The sequence below is a fragment of the Haliaeetus albicilla genome, chromosome 24, assembly GCF_947461875.1.
Source record: "Haliaeetus albicilla chromosome 24, bHalAlb1.1, whole genome shotgun sequence".
Lineage (NCBI taxonomy): Eukaryota > Metazoa > Chordata > Aves > Accipitriformes > Accipitridae > Haliaeetus > Haliaeetus albicilla.
The window spans coordinates 14,562,771-14,580,786 of NC_091506.1; the positions used below are offsets into that span (position 1 = coordinate 14,562,771).

The window sequence follows — 18,016 nt, forward strand, 5'->3', positions numbered from 1 at the left end:
TAATGTTAACTGAACAACATATTTCCTTTTTACAAATTCTTTCTCTTATTTCTTTCATGGTCAATATACTTTTATCTTTAGTACCATACAGCAAGAAAAGAGAGCATATGATCTTTCAACTCCTGTTTATCAATGTATTTCTTGCATTCGTGGTCCAAAATTAGATGCACTATCCTAGACATGGTCTAACAAGCTGCAAAGGGTTCTTACTTTCCCAGTGCAGCACTTCACATTTGTCCTTGTTCAGACTCCTGAGGCTCCTGTCTGTCCTTTCAGCAAGGTCAGGTCCCCTGGATGGTAGCCTTGTCCTTGAGCATATCAACTCATTCCCCCCACCACACCAACACTTCCAGATTTGGTGTCATCTTCAAACTTGACTAGAGTGAACTTCACCATGTCCTTCAGGTCATTGATAAAAATGTTAAACAGGACGGGTCATAATATAGACTCCTGCTGTATTCTGCTTGTTACCAGCATCCAGGTAGAGCACCACCTACTAACCACTACCACTGAGCTTGATCCTCAAACCAGTTTTATTTCACTCATCTAGTTGTCCATACATCCAGTCTGCAGTGCCCTAACTCAGACACAAGACCATCGTGGGAAACAGTCAAAAGCCCTGCTAAAGGCCAAGGTGAATAGTGTGCACTGCTCTCCCTTGCCCACAAATCTAGTCATTTTATCATACAAGGCAATCAGATCTGTCAGACATGATTTATGCCTGCTAAATCCATACTGTCCTTTACCAAATCATCATCTTCATGTTCCCAGGAAAGTGTTTCAAAACTTGCTCCATGGCTTTCCCAAGGACTCAAACAAAACTAGCCAGTCCGTAATTCCCTAGCTGTACCTTTGGGGTTGTTGTTTTGGGGTGCTCGTTTTTGGTTTGTTTGGGGTTGGGTTTTTGGTGGGTGGTTTTGGGTTTGGTTTGGGGGTGGGAGGGGGCAGGGCAGGGTTTGTTTGTTTTCTTTAAAGAGCATGCTCCCTGCAGGACGTGTTCTGTAACTTTTTTATCTCACATAGTTTAAGCCTGGAAGCCATAAAGGACAGCCTTAAATTTAATTTGCTATCATGTGGACTATTTGGCTCTCAATTTACGAGTTAGCATTTCTGTAACCAAGATACTATGAATGTGCTCAATTCAATTCATGCACACTTTGAATTAAATGAAAACAGTAGTATTAGCTACCACCTTAACACAAAAACTTGTGCTTACACATTTTTTTTCAGTTGTTAAAAATGACCAATTATTTGGAGTCCTTTTGGTCTAAGAAAATACTTTATTTCTCACACAGTTTTTCAGTGCCTTTGGTAAGCTATGACAATGGATTCTTTATAAAAGGTACTTATAATGGACACTCACAACAAACTAAGGCACTGACTAGTTCCAGTTTTTGAAAGCCTGGATATCTGTCGGAAACTTCAGGCTTCTACTAAAAGCTTCCACCACATCTGCCAGAAGCATTTCAGCCTGGGAGAATTCATATAAAAATTCTCAAGGGTCTTCAACTTGCTTATTTTTAAAAACAAAATCAAAACAAAACAAAAAACCCAAACCAAAAAAATACAAACAAAAGAACCTCCCCAAAACCTCAAGTTTAAGACTATTTCAATTAAGCAGTTTTTACAGAATTTCTGCCCATATGCAATGATAGAAGCTAAACAAACTTATTTAAATTTTCTGAACTACAGCCCACTTTTTATTTTGCTTTCATTCACACTTTTTGGAATGCTCCATGCTCAGCACAACATCCACTTGCTACATATCTAGTGACTCACTTTTTCAGGCATCTCTTAAGAAGATTCATTAACTTGTAATTACTCAAAAAAAAAAAATCAATTCTAAGCGTAAGCTTCTAATGTTATTGCTGTATGAAAAATCCACAAGGAGATATTACATTGTTTCTACAAACACAAGCAAAACAAAGCATTGCACTGGTTGTCTATAAAAGTATTACTAAGCACAGAAAAAGTCTGAGTACAGGTATTGCCTGCACCACCTCCTTCCACCTTTATCTTATAGATTTTTAGGCTTACATATTATATTAAACATATTTTTAAAAGCAAATCCAACTTTAAATAGCTACTTTTAATTGCTATTTACTGGTGATCTTGAAGACTTATCCTACTTTTATCCTTAATAATGCTGGTGTTACATAGACATTATCTCCTTTGGGCACATAACCTTTTCCATGCATAATTAAAGTGCCTTTATACAAAGTAAACATTCACATCTTTCAATTGTAAGTAACATGTCATCTTCAACTTGGTCTGTTTATGTGACATACTTCAGCTGAAGCTTACCTCTGCCACAAAAAAAAAATAATTGCGTACTAGTTTCCTTGCCACTGCTTACTGATGCTCCCTCTCTTCAGTTTCTACCCTTCTTTACAGATTATGCCGACACAATAGTTTACAGTCTCTGTAGTAAACAGGATCACTCACATGATTCACTAAAACAAAAGAAACAAAATTCCAAACACTCAAGAAAACAAAAATTAGAGTATAACTGAAAGGCACCTCAGGAGGCAGCACAGAGGCTGGACTGACTGGGAATTCCAGAAACCGGTGTAGTCAAAGTCCACGACTTTTAGAACTGCAGCCCCAGATCATTCTTGAATCATTTTGAATTATTTGAAGGTTTCTCTCTGTTACTAAATTAACATTTCAAAGTCTTTTATAAATTTTGGGTTTTATGAAAGATAAAAGTCCTGTATATAAGCTTCTAAGAAAAGTTTACGAATACTGTGGCAAAAAGAATTTATGCGGGTTTAAATATAGGTCATTGATAGGATAATGACATAGTCCTAAATGATATGTACTTATTAGAAGTTCTGTCAACAATGATAATAAACATTCCTGCATGCAAATGTTCTGTCATAGCTTTACAGGTTTTTTTGTACTGTGAAAACAACACAGAATCCTTTAAAGTAGTTTTTGCGATTCAAGATTTAGACTGTATTTGCCAACATCTTCTACCTGCCTTTTCACAACAGCATTTATATTTACTGTTTGCAATGATGCATTTTTTTCCTCTCCTCCAACTATCTCACAATTTAGCATTCAGATACTCAACCAGATGAAAAACCAGACCACATTGCCAAGAAACACACATAGAATCCAAAATTCTCCATACCACTTTATCAGTGCTTTAAACCTTTTATAGTACTACAACATCTAACACGTAAAATTTACAGTAATACATGCCTATGCATGACCTTAAACCCCCTCTTTAGTTGATCACTATGGCTACTGATCCCGACACCCACCTGGGCAATTTTCATCAAGACCCCCATCAAATCCTCACATGACGGTATCTCAAGAACTATCGCATACCATCCTCTTATTTACTACTACCAAGTTTCTATTTGAGATCAGCTAGATAAAGCCAAAGGTAACTGAAATTTAAAAACAAACAAAAACCCCGCAACTGACTGTCTTTTAAGCTTGTTAGTTAGCAGTCTTGCTCAACACGCTTTGTCAAATTAACCATCTTTAATATGGCTAGGCTATTTGTAACCATAAAAGAGCACATGGGGGTCTTAAAATCTTTATAAATCATGAGAAACGTTGATAAAAAGCTATATGCATAATATTTTTAAACTTAAAAACAGTACAATAAATTGGAACATTTTACTTTGTTGAGTCAAACAAGAAAGGTTAAAAACTAAGCCTAAATTGAAACTATTTCATGCACTTAAATTTTCTAAAGTCTGCAAGAACGCACATCACATACATAACAGAGCCAAAACAACATGCTTAATGAAACACTAATACAGATAGCAGTTTGCACAATTACATGCAGGTAACTTGAAAGCCATGCCATAACCCAGCCTTAAAAAATTAAACGCTTGTCTAGTCCCATCATGCCCAGGTATTGCATAACATAGGATAGTTAACAATGGAAGGTTTAAGAACTTTGACTGCGTTGTACTGTTCCTTATGCTGTGTCATACTACTAAAAATTACTGCATTAATTACAGACCATATTATTCTTAAAATCAAGAGCTACACTGACCGCATTTCATAGAAGGGCATGCTGCGAAGCTAAAAACCAGCTGATTTAGAGCATATGAAGTTCTAGGGCATAACATCAATACATTTACAAAAAAAAAATACAGTGCTGAGCAACTGAAATCTGCACTTTGCTCATTTCTTGCAGGATATTTAAAATTAACTTGACAATCATTAAGTAAAATAACTTTACTTGTCCCAGTTCAATCCCTAGTGGACAAAACATGCACTACAGAGCCTCTTAATTTCACTTAACCAGATAGCTAGCCTTTTAAGAGACACTGTTAAGACAACACAGGATATATTTTAAAACCATTTTCACTGTCAACGAGGAAATATCTTGCATGCCATTTGTTACACTCCTGCTGCCAGTAACAAACCTTCTATCAGACCCAAACAACAAAATACTCTTTATAAAATTTCAAAAGGGCAAGTAGGAAGAGTACCAAACCAACCCAGTTTTTTTCTTTAATCTGTTTTTTGACGCTCCTCACAATGAGATTTCTTTACATGCTCAGATATAATAGTAATTTCTCAACATTTGAAAAAATACTGTTACACCATTATATTCAGACAAGCCCGTGCTCTTAGATTTGTATTACTCACCTCAAAATCACATACTTCCAGCAATTAATAATACGCATGCAAATTTTTCAGTACTTATCACCATTTTCAACTGGTTTATGTACTTTTAATATTTAAAGTTTCTGTGTAGTAAGAAATTATCACCTTACCTGAAACATAATCATTTTAACTCTAACACAAATCTTAATCCTTCCACATGCAACCATATTTATTACAGCGAAACAAAAGTGATCTGCAATCTACAGGGACTTGCTAAAACAAACGTGCAGGTCATTATTTTTAAATAAAGAAGACATCTTACCTTGCCTGTCTTGTGATCAAACCACACAAGAGCATGGTTCCTGGACAGCACCTTACAGTCAAAAGTTGCGTTGTTCTGAGCTGGCCGGCAGCGAGCCACTGAGCGGCCAATCTTGACGGGCTCGTCCAGGTAGACATGACGCTCCTGAAACGGATGAGAGTTCGGGCGGCAAGTGAAGATGGCCAAGGCTGAAGGCATCGAGGACAGATTGGGGTTGCCACACCAACCAGAGATGAAGAGAGCCTCTTCGGATGCAGACTGTCCTCCACAATTTTTAACCCAAACCTCCACAGCAACTTTATATTAAAGCAGGACAAACATTATCATATGAGAGGCCTAACAACTCATTGTTTCAGTGTGTAAACTAATTCTGGCAATAATCCAGTGAAAAAGCCCCATTATGTCTTTTAATACTATCAGCAGTGGCCCAAAAAAAGTCTAAAATGTACAACTTTCAATCCATCCTCCTCTGGAAGAATAGGAACAAGCATCTGATTCCTTCAAAGAGAAGCAAAGGCTCCTTGAAAGAAGGATAGAATGTCTTAAATCCAAGTAGATGAGTCATACGAGTACTTTTGTTTGTAACCTCAACTGCCTTCTTTCCCCCCCCCCTTCCGTAAACAACACTGACCAAAATTCTGACCAATGCAACATGGAAGCAAGGAAAGGTTTAGGGAAGGGGGATGAGGGAGGAGGGTTAGTGTCCTCTCTCAAAGCACACAGATCAGGAGTTGGAAGGTGAATAGGAAGCCCTCACTCCGCAACAGGGATCTAGTCGCTTCACACAGCAATCCGCATTTCACCATCTTCACGTATTAAACCAAAGCAGGATAAGGTGGTCCTCGATTTAGGCTGGGGTGTGAGAGCTATGCTGTCTTCCTCCCCTACACCAGATAAAGCTGAACGGGTCTACAGGTTCAAGCAGCCGCTCAGATAAGAACTTGATAAGGCATGGAGAGGGCTTCAAACTCTCCTTCCCTCGGGGGGGGGGACGGGGGGGACGGGACGGGACACGACGACTAACGCGTGGGAAGGGTCCTCCGGGGACGGCCTACGAGGTGCACTGACAGGTTGCTCCCAGGCGGTGCCCGCGATGGCTCCGGCTGCCAGCAGCGGGCAAGCGTCCCTCCGCGGCGGGGCGGCTGGCGGCGGGGTCTGCCGGCGGCGGGCGGGGGCCGGCGGAGGAGGGAGGCGAGCGGGGCGGGGGGGGGGGGGGGGCTCCAGGAAGTCTCCGCCAGAAGCCCCCGGCGCGGGGAGCGGCGGGCCGGGAGAGGCGGCGTCCCCTCCGCTCCGCTCAGCCCCTCCGCAGGTGGCTGCGCATGAGGGGGGCTCTCTCCTCAGCCCCCCGCGCTCTCCGCCCGCCGAGCGCGGCTCCGCTGGCCCGGCGGCGGGAGAGGCCTGGCGGCCGGGCCCGGACGCCTCCCCGCTCGGTAGCTCTGCCTCTCAGGCAGCCGCCGACCACGAAAACTTTCCTCCGACCTGCAGAGCCGAAAACAAACCGGGTCAGACGCGTCCCTCGCCCGGCGCGGCCCCGCGCCTCCCCCCCTCCCCCCCCCGCCGGCCTAGCGCTGCCCGGCCCCGAGGGAGGCACGGGGCGCACCAGGGCTCCGCTCCCTCCCTTACCTTCAGCGCAGCGGCCGCCATAGTGACTGGAAACCTACCCGGTGTAGCAGCCGCGGCGCTGCCGGGGAGGGGCGGGGGTCGGGGGGGGAGGGCAGGCGGTGGCGGAGGGAGGAGCCGTCCTCAGCGGGGCCTGACCAAAGGGAAGGCGCGCCGGCCGCCTCCAGCCTCCGCGCGGGCGGCTGCGCAGGCGCGGGAGAGGGGCTGCGCCGGCGCGCTGCGCCCAGTGAAGCTGCGGCAGCGGCCGAGGCTCCGCCCCGTGACCGCTGCCGCCCTCTTCCGGGTGCGCGGGGCGGAGGGGGGGTATGGGGGGGGGGATGCTTGTGAGGGGAGGTGGGCGGCGGGCTGAGCCGTGAGGGTGCGGGGGGCCGGGCGGTCTCCTGCGAAGCGGGGCAAGGGGGAGAGGGGCTGCTGCGGAAGGGCACAGCTAGGACGTGTTAGCAGGTGGGAGCGGGGGCAGGTCTCTGAGGTGAGTGAGCCCCCGGGGCCGGGTGCCATCTCTTTCCCCTCCCCTGTTCTCCTCAGCTCTGCCCTGGGGAGGGAGGGGGCGAGCGGGGCTCGTCTGCCGTTGAGTAGGGGAACGCTGAGGAGAAAGTGGGGTCACACGTTATCAGCAGAGCTCTCCGGCGAGAGTGCAGGAGTCTCCCCCGCATCCTCCTGCTTGCCCCGTGCTCTTCGTGGCGTTTTATGATCCTAGGTTGAACGTTTTGGAAGCCGCAGTGTCGTTTGACGTGTCTTGGGGAGGGAGGAACGCTGGCCGTGTTTTGCCCTCTCCAGTTACGGGTTGGCAGCTGGAGCCGGGGGGGAGCCCTTCAAGTGGTAACTGCAAGCTCAAGGCAGAGTGACAGAGAAGGGTCAGGGCAGGACAGAGGTGGGGTCACTGGTGCAGTGTTTTCCCTCAGTAGGTCTTGGACCATCATCCAAGGTCATATTTGTCCCCATTTTCTAGAAGCCAAGGAAAGGTTGTTACTTTTCAAGGTCATACGGTAGGCTAGTGCCGAACAGGTCTCTCCGGTCTGAATTCATTTTTAAATCTGTCATTCCCTATAAAGCAAACAACTGGAGATTGATTGATATAAGATAGATGTTGGAGTCGTGCCAGGACTATAATTATTCTGTGACAAGGTGTTAGGATTAGGGGTATGACAGGTTTCTCTGGTGCCAGGATGCCAGAAAGGCCAGGCGGCTGTGGAGAAGTGGAGTTGGGCCGGGCAGTTTAGCCGGCAATATGTGAGGGAAATAAGCAACATTTGAGGTAAGGCAGTGCAGTGTATGAGAGAAAGCATGATTGCTGCGTTATTAGTTATAGCACAGTAAAATCTCAGGGCTGTCTTAATTTTTTTTCCCTTTCTGACTGCACTGTGAAGGGGGCGTGGGGGGGTGATTCATTACAGCCTAGTTTTCTTCTGTTTTCTTCCAATGAGAAAAAGGCAGCAAAACCAGGCTGTAACATCTGTGTTTGAAGCAAAGAAATGAGATCCAAGATGAGAGATGAGTCTGATTTTTGAAGACAAAAAAAAAGAAGGACTAATAGGTGGAAGCTTTAGGACTGTATGTCCATAGTTTTCAATTCTCCTGACAGGAGAAAAATGAAAAAATATCTTGCACACCACTTCATGGCTTTCATCAGCTTGTTTATGAAATTGTACTATTGTGATAAATATGTTCCTAATTTACTCATTTTTTTAAATAAATGGAAATTCCATATGGCTATTGCTTATAGCACACAAGGTGCCATAATTAATCAAAAGGGGGAAGGAAAGGGATATAAAAAGAGGATGGGGAAAATGAGGAATAAATTTAAGTCCATCAGGAGTTAGATTTGAGGGAAAGAGTTGCAAAAGTAGAAATAATTGAGAACATTTTGGAATTGCAAAGTCATAAAAGGTGGGAACAAAGGGTACTACAGGTGTTGGAATGACAATAACATTTATGAGAGCATGTTTTATGTTTTTGTATGCATGTTTAATGGAGAAAGGAGTCTGAAAGTAAAATTAAACATGAAGAACCATTACCATCTATAGGGCCTAAGAGAATCAAGTTAAAAAGATAAACTGAGCAGTGGATATCTTTTTCTGATGTTCTCTGTAAGTATAATTTTTAGATCCTGAGATTCAAACAAATTTCATACTACTGTATAGTGTGTATAGTATCTTTCTCAAGTCTTTATGCGACCAGTAGAACAAACTAATACTCTAAATATATGTCTCCTTTAAACTGTAAGCCACTGCTGTATTACAGTATCCTGAACCCTTCTCCGTCCCCTGGAGAAATCCCATTTTGACAGTCCCACAGGGAAAGCAATGGTACGTGCCAGCTGCCTTTCTAACACTTTTTGGCGCTGCCAAGTGGCTCATGTAACAACAGAGTTCTACCTACTTTTCAGCGAGGGCATTAATTTAAGCCTTCCTTTTCTGTATGGGTGCCAGCTTTCAGAGAAGTTGGATGGGTTTAGTTATCTCTCAGACTTTTTTTACTCCTGTTTCAAATTGCCTAATGAGTTCAAAAGTTATCGGGGCAGACTCATAGACTAAGGTCAAAATATAGAAAGTGGTTGCATTCTGAAATGAGATACAACTATTGTATGGGTATTTTATGAGGTATTTGATGCTTACCAGAAAGTGTCCATCTTAGAACTGTGGAAAGCAACAGGTGAATGAAGAGAGTTCAGTATAAAATGCTCAGCCGCTGTACTGCGCTCAGGAGGAGTAAGGAAGACATGTAAGCTCATGCTTCGTTTCTGCGAACCACTGTTTGCCACACAACCAAAAGAGGGAGTGAGCTTTGGTAGCCATGTTAGGTAAGGGCAGCAAGATGCCACTTAGGTGGCCATCCTTTTTCTGGGCAGGAAGTCCATAAAAATTTTATGATAGCCATCATAGCTGAGGGCAGAAACAGCCTGCTCTAGAGCCATCTTGGATAAGGGAAATGGAAGGGAGGTGACTGTCAACGTTTGTCCCCTAAAGAGCTGGTGTCTGTTTCAGGATGATGAAATGCAGCAGAGGTAGAGTTTATATGCATACCTGCCAAATATCTGGATTTGGGCTTGAGTGTGTGAAAGTGCAGGAGAGATTCTTTGGTCTTAATGACTTCATGAAAAATAAGGTATTTTGCTGAAGGAAGCCTGTTATGAATTCTAAGTTAACTGTAACTGACTAGAGAAGAAAAATACTGAGCATCGTTCTAGGCAACTCAGTGCCAGATTTCTGAGTATTGTGCAATGATGATCTAAAAGCTACCAAAATATTAATATACATCAGATTAAGATTGTCAGTGGAGAGGTGTTGTGAACCAGTTGCTTAGTGGGAGATCCTGACTCAAGAGAGATTGTTACATTTGGAATGAATGAGACATGCTGTATAGCAAAAGCTCAGTTTCTAGTATAAAAATTACGATGCAAACTGGTAATGAAAACAGAATAAACAGGTAAGGAGAAATTTGGAGATGCACATTTTTTTACTGAGTTCTCATCCCTGAAATGCACTCATCAGCAATTGACTAATCAGTTTCACGTTGATTTTCAGTAATACAACAAATTTTATGTATAATTACACTCTTTTAAGCCATACCAAATTTTAAAATATGACAGTCTATAAAGGCATTTACTGCTACGTAGAGCAATGTGGAAACGTATAGCAAAGTTTGAACTGTTATTTACTTCCTAACATATCTTTTGCAAAACAAGCTTGCCTCAGAAGTAGCTTCTGAGACATTCAGAATCAAGCTGAACTGTCAAAAATAAGGAACTGTTTCAGAGCAGTAGGTTCATTTACCTGGAGCTATAGATGTGTCAATTTGAGTGTTAACACTACAAAAACGTAGTTCACAGCAAGCACTTTGTGTCCACTAGAGGACTGGGAGGAGGACTAGCTGCATGGCCTGTCAGACTATCTCAGACCAGTGTTTGCTGATCTATAGTTGCTTTTGAGATGCAATGACTGAAAATGTCATCAATTTTTTCTTAAGTAGGAGAAGTGTTCTCACGAATTTAAACAAGGAGTGGCAAGATTATTGTGACATGGTGATTCTACAATTTGTTGAAATATTCTGGTTGCAATTCTTGATAAAATTCACAATATTCTGTGCATGCATGATAGTGGATATCGCTGGACAGTCACAGGAGTAAATGGTGTAGTTGCAGTGTATGTTGAGACAGCAACAATCCCATTTGAATTTTTGGATACCTGTTTGTTTTAGGAGCTGGTGAATATATATACATTCTACAAACGTGTTCTCTAGCAGTGTGTCTCTGTCCATGCTGGTGTATCATGAGAAGTAACTGGAGCAAGATCATGTCCTCAGAATGATGATCACTACTGGCAAACAACAACAGGTATTTTCTAATAGGTTTTTTGCAGCTTTCATGATCACATTGAAAAAGAGCCAAATTATCTTAGATTAATGAAGATCACAGATAACACGAAACTGTAATACATCTAAGAGCTGGCTTCCACTTCAGTTTTAACTATGAACTTTGCTATACAGTGTTTGAACCACTGTATGTAAACCACTTTGTAAAAGATTCTGCACAGATATAGACATTGGTATGTATGTGTCTGACCGCTGAGTGTCTCTGCTTCCAGTGGCAGTGATCACACAAAATCCTTTTTATAAGCTCACCAAGCTCCTCCTTAAAACTTATAAGGACTTTATTCCTCACTACTCTTGTTGGAAAACTTTGTTTAAAACCTTATTTCTCCAGTGGTTAGAAAATTTATTCTAATTATCAGCCTGGATTTATTGAAGGGTGGTTACACTTTTTTTATTGTAGCATTATCATTGTTCTTTAGTTTCAGACTTTCTGTTCCTGATCTTTTAACTCTCTGACTGATTATATGAAGAACAATTGCGTTATCTTTCAGCATTAATTTTGAAAGAATAAGCAACTCAGCTTGTTTAATCCTCCTTTGTCAGGTAGATTCTCCATTTATCTTGCTTTCATTCAGACCCTTCCCTACTCCTATTTCCAGTTTGCATTAAGCTTATTAAAAGATGCTCATACCCAGTATACAAATGAGGATCTTACTAACATAACAGACAATTATATTAATGTAATAGACATAGTAAGCATATATTGAATATACTATTTAATTTACATTGTATATTAAATATATGCAGGTGTTATATTTATACAATTATATGTAAAATACATTATTTATACTCTATATATCCTATATTTATATACACAGCATACATTGCATAGTATGTTGATAATATATGTATATGGTATATATAAATAAGTATAATGTAACATGCATACTGTTAATACAGTATTATGCTAATATATAACTAATTTTACATACAATGTTTCTTCATTTCTAATGAAATTAGGTAAGTTGGTATATCTGGCATTTTCACGGCTTTATCATTTTAGTAGAACATAGTCATCATGTAACCAGCTCTTAGTTGCTTTTCTATTAATATGATGTTGACTTTTTGAAATGTTTCATGTTTTCTGTGGCTGTTTGAAAAATAAGGAAAAGTGTTTTAAAAATAAGTATGACATTTCTGGTGTTTGCTTGTTTGGTTTTTTTTTTGTTTTAAATAGATGTATTTACTAGACCAGATCTAATTTTCAAATACAAATAAAATATTGCTTTAAAGTGAAATCTCAAGGTGGGGGGTGGAGGGGGGAAAGTAAGGTGACCAGAAGATGTTTATCCAATTCTTTGGTGTTACTCAGTGGATATGAACAGTCTGCACAGTCACTCCCTGCTGAAGCTGATGGAAATTGGCCAGCCAGCAGCCAACAGAACATTTGCTGCTACCTGATAGAAAGCATCCCACCGAGAGAGGCAGGATGGAACGGTAGAGATAGCAGCTGTAGGAGAAAGACAGAGGGTGGAAGAAAGCAAGATAGGCTCAAATGCTGAACAGTTTTGGCTCTTTAGAATCCAGCTGCCCCACATAGACCTATACTCACTTTTATTCCAGCAACTGACATCGCATGGGATGCTTCTTCTAGAAGATACTCTTGTCCAAACCCTGCCAAGTATTTTTATGAACAGATTGCTGTCTATCCACAAAATAAGACAAAATAAGAGTTCACAGAGTGCTTTGCAAGGGCAAATTCCATGTGCAGAGCCCTACTATTTCATGAGACTGTATTGCAATTTGTAGCAAAACGTTCTCAGTTAATAGAGTCCCAACTTTGAAGTCTAAATTTTGTCCTACAGTGATATGCTTCTTGAAGGAGAAATAGGAATATCTCCAGTAGATGAGAATCCTCTCTTTTTCAGTGACTTCCTTCTCAAAGATCATGTCTGTAGTCTCTAAACTTTCTCCTGCCAAAAGATGATTTCTGTTAAGCATCAAGTGGAATTAAGTTATTGGTTATTGTTTGTTTAACAAAATGATCAGAAAATATCAGTCTTACCAAGTACTTTATTCATCTTATTTTACTTGTATATATTTATACTTTTTATTCACATGAAAACTTCCAAATAGAGGCCAGCAAAAACTAGAAGGCAATGAGTGATAATAATAGCTAAAATTTTGTTCTGCCCATGATAGCAAGAATGTAAACAGGGGAAAATATAAAAATATAAACAAGAGAAGGCTTGTAAGAAGCTGAGAGATGATACCTTTTCTTAAAGCAAGTGATAAAAGCTTTTGGCTGGGACCTGTTTCAGCTCTTAGATGGAAACAGGAAACGAAATATCACTGCAGAATCACTGCTCTGAGTTTAACCTGATGAAGTTAAGGCTTAGTCGTGTCTTTTTTCATATAGTAATCTTTACAGAACTCAGGAGTTACCTGTTGGAAAAGTTTGTGAGTCTTACATGGATGGCATCATGGTAAAATACCTGAAGCAGCTAGAGACAGCAAGAGCCTTCTTGTACAGCCACTCCTGTTGCATAACTCCATTCATATCTTAGTTTATATCTAAAATTCATTTTGCCACTAATGGTTTATGATAACTGAAGGCTGCTATATCTTAAATTATTACAACGATAATTTTGTGTATTATAATTTTGTTCCTCCTTTGTCTAGGAAATTACTGTAATCATCAAAGCATACTTTAATTTCTAGCAGTTTGTTTTTGATAGATAAACAAATGTTGTTAATGGGTCTTAAGGAAACAGTGCATCTAAAGAATCATAAATTTTCTATGAAGTATGTATAGATGTGGTATCTTGGTTTTGGTGTTTGCAACTTGTATTGGGAAAAAGCGGCATGTAGTAGTTCAGGCAACCAGCCCGTCTGCATCTACTATGGTTGAAGCTGTTCTAGTAGCAGTCAACCAAAAGTCTGGTGTGAATAACTAAATAATGAGTTACAGGTCAGGGCGGGGGAGTGATTTGTTTAATAAAGTAGCTATTTAGCACTTCAACTCCACAAAACGTTTCCTGCTGAAATAGAAATGAGACGTGGAGTGTGCTAAAAGAGTATGGGAAAGCTCTTACATTATTAAATAAAGAGCTTGGCTTTTGGCTAAGGCACCGACATAGGTTTTGAGGCATTTGGATGCTTGCACTTTTATTATTCCAGTTTCCTGCGCAGGGTAAAGTTGTCCAAGCATCAGCCTACGGGCTATTTCCACCCGACTCGTGAATGATGCTCAGTGTTGCGCAGGCCCTAACGATGCCCGTTAACGACTTAGCGACAACCTTGTCCCCATCTAGCTGCTGTTCGCTCCCACGCCGAACAGGAGAAGAGAACCGGGATCGTTTGCCCGCGCCGTGTCGCCTGTAGCAGCCGCCCCGCACTAGCGCCCTGCTGGGGCACTGCTGACGAGGGGCGGTCCGCTCCCTGCGGCGAGCCGGCCCCTCGCTTCTTCCGAGCCGCGGCCGGAGGAACGCGGGGCGGTTTTCCGCGGGTGGGCGCGCCAAGGGCGGCGAGCCCGCCCGTCCCTTCCGCTGCGGGCCGCCGGGGGGAGCTCCGCGCCTACCTCTCCCCCCCGCAGTAATGGTTTGGACTCTCCGGCGCCGGCCACCCCCTCTCCGCTGGTGCCCGCTTGGACTCTTCCACTTCAGGCGGCTCCGGTCCCCGGGGGAGAGCGGAGGAGGAGGAGGAGGAGGAGGAGGCGGCGCGCCGGGGGTCACGTGACTCCCGGCGGCGGGGCCGAGGCGGGAGCCGGCGCGGCGGCCGGCAGCGCCATGTCGCTGCGGGAGCGGAGCCCGAGCGGCGCCGTCGAGGCCGGCGAGAACGCGGCGGCGGAGCCGTCGCCGGCGGAGGCGTCGCCGGCGGAGCCGGATGGCCCGGGCCGGTGCCTGTCGCTGCTGCCCTGGGACCGTTTCTCGGCCTGGCTGCACTGCGTGTGCGTGGTGGGCTTCGACCTGGAGCTGGGCCAGGCCGTGGAGGTACGTGAGGCGGCGGGAGCGCGGTGGCCGGTGGGCTTGTGGGCTCCGTTCCCTGCGGGGGCGGGCGGCTCTGCGGCAGGGCCCCGCCGGAATCGGGCACTTCCTCTGGTGCCGGTGTTGCACAGCGGCGGGGGAAGCCCGGCGGCGTTGGGAGAGAAGTGCGGTTGTGCAAAATCCCCAAAGGGCGACTGAGGGGAGGGAGCGAGCTCCGGCCGGCTCTGGCAGAGCGTGCGGAGAGAGCGGGAGGGAGTCTTGGGTGGCAACACAGCTCTCGCGGAGCGTGAGGTGAGTTTCGTGGTTCTCAGGGAGCTGTTTTCGTTCTGCCGGTTGTCACATCAGCGAGCCGTTGAGAACGGTTTATCCTCTCGTGCCAAGATTTGCGTTAAATACATCGTCGGCTCGCTTTACATGCGGGTGGCACTGATTTCCATGACATCTACATGTTCAAGTTTTCGAAAGAGTGCAATAATAACGTCAGTGCGAGTAGTCTTCACAATTAATAGTTTTCTCCAGATCGCTGAGGTATGCAAACAAATTCCTTAAACGTTTGGAGCGTTTTCCTTGCACCATTAAATGAATGTCAAACTGCGGCAGCGATGCGTTAGTGACGCTGCCACGAGCGGCAGGGTTTTTTTAACTCCCTGCTGCTCTTTGCCGTTTTGTGCAACAGGCAGACATCTATGAAATTGCGTATGAAACTGCATTAGGGAACTGGCTGGGCTGAAAAATAAACTGGAAAGAAGAATTATCATTTGGATCAGTTTCACATCGTGTTTCACCATGTTCACCCTATGACTGTGCAGCAGACAGTGTACAGGGAAAAATGTATTGTCTTTTTCTTTTTTTTTTGTTTTTTTTGTTAAAGTGGTGCTAGCATAACTGTACGGCAGACTGACCTAAAATTCAACCAAGCTAGCTGTTACAGTATTTAAAATACATAAGTGATGTGCATTGTTGGCTGTAAGAGGAATGCAAATAAAAAACAGGATACTGTGCTAATTATCTAAATTATATTCACTTGATGTTATAAGGTGGTGTTAGCAACAAAGATGAGCGTTTCTTTATAACCTGTGACTTAAGCAGATAATGTGCTCGGTGTCTGAGGGAAGCACAGAATAGGCTCTGTCCTGTCTGCAAACAATTCTGTTAACACTCCCATTAATTTTAGTTGAATGGGTGCATAAAATGAAGCTTAAAATGTCTACGTAACTAAGGCTTGAGATTTTTCAGTCATGTTGCTGCAGGAAGAGTAACTAGCTTTTAGTTTCAATTGGAATTCTGGGAAGATACACCAGCTAGTGAGGAAAAGGAGTATTTTCAAGTCTGGTCTGTACTCCAGTCATCTGACTAGATGCAGATCATTTCAGCATAATTCAGCTGCTGAAAGAGTTACATTTGAGTGTATTGCTTAGCATAAGATAGCATAGGAAAAAGTTAAGAGATTTAAAAAAGTTGGTGGTAGGTTTACTAAATGCAGTATGCAGGTATTCCACTCATGTCTACTTTTAGTTTTGGTGAAACTGACAGTATGTTGTATGGCTGGATGTCATTGGATAGAAGACTGAGGGGAAAAATAAATGAATTGGAGACTTTATGGCCAGGGGACAGAGAGCCTGCTTAGTCAGAGACCAGCCAGTGGATATATTTGTTGTTTTCTATAGAGTAGGATAGTGTTGTATTATTAGGAGATACATTTATTTACGTTTTGTCAAACAAGGTTAAATTAGATAGCTGGATGTTAGCAGCATGGTAATATGAGGACTCTAGACTACGTTAGTGTTCTTGCATTGAACTTCAGTTCTTAGAGTAAGTTCCCACCTGCGGAAGCCCTGAAACCTTCTTTGGAACATAATCTTTGAATTTATATTGAATTTTCTTTGCTAGCCACCCATTTCAGTAGTTTTGGGGGGTTTTTTTGAGGAAGTTTTTAGCTGAGATTTAAGTATCTCAGGTTTGTTCTCTTTTCTCTATGTTCTTTTCCGCTTACTTGCATAATCACTGATTTTGTACATCCAGGTTTTTTTTTTAGAGTGCTTCCTTATCTTACATTGTATTGCATCGTTTTTGATTTCTGCACTGTAAAAACATATTAAATAAATTTACTTTTTTTCTGTCTGTACAAAAGCTGTGGCTTTTTGAGTGTATTCCTCAAGCTTTCTCGGTTCCCAGCTCTCATTTGGGGTCAATTTTCATCCTCCAAGAGTTAGTATTAACGTAGAAGGTGTTTTGTGACTGAATTTTGATTACTCCCACCTAACCATTCATTGCAGCAGATTTTGGACGCTAATGTGTTCTTGGCTTTCTGTGGAATTTTCTACTGAATTTTGTATGTAAAAGTTAAATCTAAAGGGTGTGATGTTGCTCTCTTTTGAGTCTTGTTGCACCAAAAATCTCAAGTAATATGGTCTCCAACTGGCATCCAAAATACCTTGTAAAGATGGGTGATCAAGTTAGCTTAAAAGCATATGAAAAGTAAGAACAGAGACATAATATTAGTAGCTTACTATTGAAAATAGCCTGAGGCTAGGCAGGTGTTCGAGAGTTGTATCATAAAAATATTTAATAGAAGCTTACTGATTATACCCAGTTTATTTTCAAGTAAAATAATACTTTTTTCCTGTAGGTAATATATCCTCTACATTCAAAACTCACAGATAAAGAGGTGAGTCATGGTTGCTGTATAAATGTATCATTTGGTTTTACTTTAGTAATTTCAGGAAATATAATGGTGCTCTTTTCTTTTCCCCACCCTTTAGAAAACCAATATTTGCTATTTGTCTTTTCCAGATTCTAATTCAGGTAAGTGCTTCCTTCACTTTGTAGTCATCTGCTGTTGGACTAAGCTATCTTAAAAAAGATAGAATTTGACAGTATATATTAATGCTTTTAGATTAAATACTTATATGAATATCTTAATATTACAATATGGCAAAGTTGCAAATAAGGTTAAATATAAAACTGTAATCACCTGTATTGCAGTAAGGTCTGAGAATTCTTTGTTATTTTATGCAAGTGAAATATCAGGCATGTGAATGTCCAGATGACAGACATGCAGACATTTCAGAATACTTTGCAAGTAAAGAATGAACATCTTAATTTGGCTTTTAAACAAAATAATGATATTGGCACTGTAGAGGAGAGTGTAGGCACATAATTTGAAGGGTTTAATAAAGCAAATGGAAGGGATATGGAA

At 42.3% G+C, this 18,016-nt stretch overlaps 2 protein-coding genes across 36 annotated transcripts in view; one reads left to right on the top strand and one right to left on the bottom strand.

Moving 5' to 3' along the window:
• The window catches only part of SLMAP (sarcolemma associated protein), an 88,470-nt gene extending 81,832 nt beyond the window's left edge, over nt 1-6,638 (bottom strand). For 19 of the 35 annotated variants that reach the window (XM_069812247.1, XM_069812250.1, XM_069812235.1 and 16 more), the window contains exons 1-2: nt 6,524-6,636; nt 4,901-6,379 (exon numbers count right to left, since the gene is read on the bottom strand). In XM_069812247.1, coding sequence (XP_069668348.1) covers nt 4,901-5,098 — 198 coding nt within the window. In that variant the 5' untranslated portion in view covers nt 5,099-6,379; nt 6,524-6,636. Of the gene's footprint in view, nt 1-4,900; nt 6,380-6,523 lie in introns of all 35 variants that reach the window. The other 16 variants (XM_069812257.1, XM_069812256.1, XM_069812228.1 and 13 more) reach the window with 2 other exon arrangements.
• A 7,775-nt stretch (nt 6,639-14,413) lies between these two features.
• The window catches only part of DENND6A (DENN domain containing 6A), a 29,366-nt gene continuing 25,763 nt past the window's right edge, over nt 14,414-18,016 (top strand). The window contains 4 exon segments of the mRNA XM_069812262.1: nt 14,414-14,459; nt 14,462-14,823; nt 17,447-17,485; nt 17,580-17,622. Of these exon segments, the coding sequence (XP_069668363.1) occupies nt 14,429-14,459; nt 14,462-14,823; nt 17,447-17,485; nt 17,580-17,622 (475 nt within the window). The 5' untranslated portion in view covers nt 14,414-14,428.